A 2,795-nucleotide genomic window follows, 5' to 3' on the forward strand; every position below is an offset into this window, starting at 1 on the left:
CACAGCCCCCAGCAGCTGATACGGACCCTGCCGGGGGCCAAAGGGGACTTGAAGGGATGTAGCCGAGTGCTGCTGGAGAAAAGGCAGGAAAACCCACCTCAGTGAGCGCGGCTCCACTGACTGCCATATTCTCAACACAAAGCCCCCCAGAGAGATCTAAGCAGGACCCCATCTGGGCAAGGCTCAGAGCCAAATGCTCAAGCCCTGGGTGCCCAATGGCAGACAGCAGGCAGGGACACTGAGGTACTTACCTGCCACAGGGATGCCGTGTAGAGGGGTCCGAGGAAGGATTTCCAAGGATGGTTCCCGGGCTGACATCCCATCTGCTGAGAAACAGGATTCTGTCTCATAGATGGTCTGCAGCATCTCCACGAGCCCCTGAGCCTTGGGCACCAGCAGCATGCCAGGGAGGGGGCCGCCAGAGGCGGGAGTCGGCCAGAGGGAAAGTGGTGAGGCGGGCGGGGCCCTCACTGCTCAGGGGCTCCCTCAGGCCCCTGCTGCTGGGACCCGTGCTGTGGGGAGGTGCCTCATCCGGCCTGGGCACTCCTGGCAGCAGGAGGAGCCAGAAGGCCCACGAGCTACAGGCCCCCCTCTCTCCTAGAAGGGCATCCCACCGCCAGCCTGTCCCCAGCTCCCAGGAGCTGCGGTATGGCTGAGCACTTGGGGGACAGGAAGGGGAGCTCAGCAGGCAGGCGGGCTCTGTGTTCCCTCCCTCCCAGCGCTGGGTGACAGCTCTGGGCCTGGCTCCCTGCTCCTCCTTCCCGAATGAGCCTCCGGCAGCTGGCAGGAGACTGAAATAGCAGTTGGGGGAGGGCCCTGTCTATAAATAGGTGGAGCGGGCTGCCAGGAGCCCAGGCCTGGCGGAGGCCCCATGGGGGGAGGCGAGCTCCACCCCAGGAGGAAGCGCCAGGCAGGGGGATGGGAACAGGGGAGGGCCTGCACTCAGGGCCAAGGCCACAGAGCCCATGGCCAGCGGCTGGGATGTGGAAGGGCACAGCCAGAGTCCCCATGCATCTGGGAGCAGCACCAGAGCTGGAGAGGGGCTGGAAACCAAAAAAACAGATTCCATCCTCTATCTTCTCTCTCGCCATCCAGGACAGGTAAAGGAACCCGAAGGGTCTGCGAGAAGAGTGGCAGACAGGGCCACCTGGCCCTAACCTTGTATTTTCCTTGGAGTCCTTCTAGCAGCCAAAATGGGTTTATTTAACTTCTGCCCTCCCTGAGTTGGGAGGTGCCTCCCGACCCCCTCAATCAGCAGGGAGACCCCTGAGCAGCAGCTAAATGGCAGTCACCTCCAGAGGCTGCTCCGCTTCCCTCCAGGGGGCAGGAGACTCTTCCTGGACAGGCTTCACCCCCAGAAGGGAACCAGGGAGCACCTGCCCATTCTCAGAGCACAGGGAGCTCTTCCCTGGCAGTGCGCCAGGTGTAATGCTAAGAGCAGCATATACATTTAGTCTGTATGATGAGCTCAAGAGACAGGTGCACACAAGGAAACTGAGGCACAGAGAGATGAAGTCACTCACCCTACATCATACAGCTACTTAAATGGTAGGACTGGGATGTCTGAGCTCTGTCACCACAGCCCACTGCCTCCTGCACATGGGAGTACATGAAACTGCCCCAACATTTCCTTTAACAGGTACAATGACCCCCCAGTAGGAACAGACTTGAGGTTGGAACCCCTCTAAGAACAGTCAAGAGGCTGACAGCATCCGGCTGTTCCCCACCAGCCGCAGGCCTGGCAGAGGAACCCCTGCTCCTGGGGCCCTGCTAGGACCTAGGGCCGGTGCCCCATGACGACTGGTGATACCCACCTACCCAGCCCACTGCTGGCCCGTCCCTTCTCCTCAGGCTGTGCCTCCCACTGATACAGAGATCCCACTTGGCCCCCTGACCTCACTGGAGCCTTTTAATAGCCTGGTTATTCCTGGGTCTGTGTCCCCCTCCCCCTTCCTGATGTCACAGTTGCTATTTTGGAGCCCCCTCCTGGCCCCTTCTTGCCCCCAAGTGCAGGCATGGAGCCAGGGACACCTGTCCTCTCCCTGGACCGGATGACCTCACCCTCTTGTCAGGAGCCTGGGAGGAGCTGGCCAACCAAGGACACAGTGGCGGTGGCTCCTGAAGCCCATCTTCCCAGCCGACTTCTGCCAGCCAGGGATGACAAAGGTGCCTCCTGCCCTCAGGTGGGAGAGCTTATGGATGGGGGAGGTGGCAGAGGTGGGCTTTCCCAGGCTGTAGACTGGCTGGCAAGATGCATATTTGGGGATGGGATGGGGGGGTACAGGACCTAAACAAAGATCTGTAGCCTCAGCTTCTCAGCCAGGGCAAACTCTAGAAAAATGGTGATGAAGCAGGGCGCTCACAGGGGTCTGGAGTGGGTGGACACTTCAGGATAGGTCTGGGGACCTTGTTCACCATTCCCAGCCCCAACCTCCTGGCCAACCAGGCTCTCTGAAGGGGAGGGGAATGGAAGGCCAAGGTCCCCTCAGTGGGGTGATAGGCAGCAGATTCAAGGGAGCCCAGAAAGCTGGGGCCAGCAGCCCCTCCCAGCTCAGTACTCCACCCACCCAAGCTAGGAGCAACCGGAAGGGCTGGCTAGCCCTGTCCTGGTTCTCTCTGTCTGCCCCAGGCACAAGCCAGTAAGGAAGGGGAGCCCTGTTCTGGAGGAGAGGAAGTCACCTGTTACAATGACTCGAAGCAGAGCCTAGCGTGTCCAGAAACTTAAAGGAAGAGAACTCTCTGCTTAGGGAAGATGGGAGCACCCAGGAGACTGACAGCCAGAGGTGGCCAAAGCC

General features: G+C 60.3%; 1 protein-coding gene across 1 annotated transcript in view; it reads right to left on the bottom strand.

The window, feature by feature from the left end:
• The window catches only part of HDAC5 (histone deacetylase 5), a 44,889-nt gene extending 44,121 nt beyond the window's left edge, over window positions 1-768 (bottom strand). Inside the window, exon 1 of the mRNA XM_081029300.1 lies at window positions 252-768. Within this exon, the coding sequence (XP_080885426.1) occupies window positions 252-402 (151 nt within the window). The 5' untranslated portion in view covers window positions 403-768. The remainder of the gene's footprint in view (window positions 1-251) is intronic.
• Window positions 769-2,795: the final 2,027 nt, after the last annotated feature.

The sequence above is a fragment of the Rhinolophus hipposideros genome (assembly GCF_964194185.1).
Source record: "Rhinolophus hipposideros genome assembly, chromosome: 20".
Lineage (NCBI taxonomy): Eukaryota > Metazoa > Chordata > Mammalia > Chiroptera > Rhinolophidae > Rhinolophus > Rhinolophus hipposideros.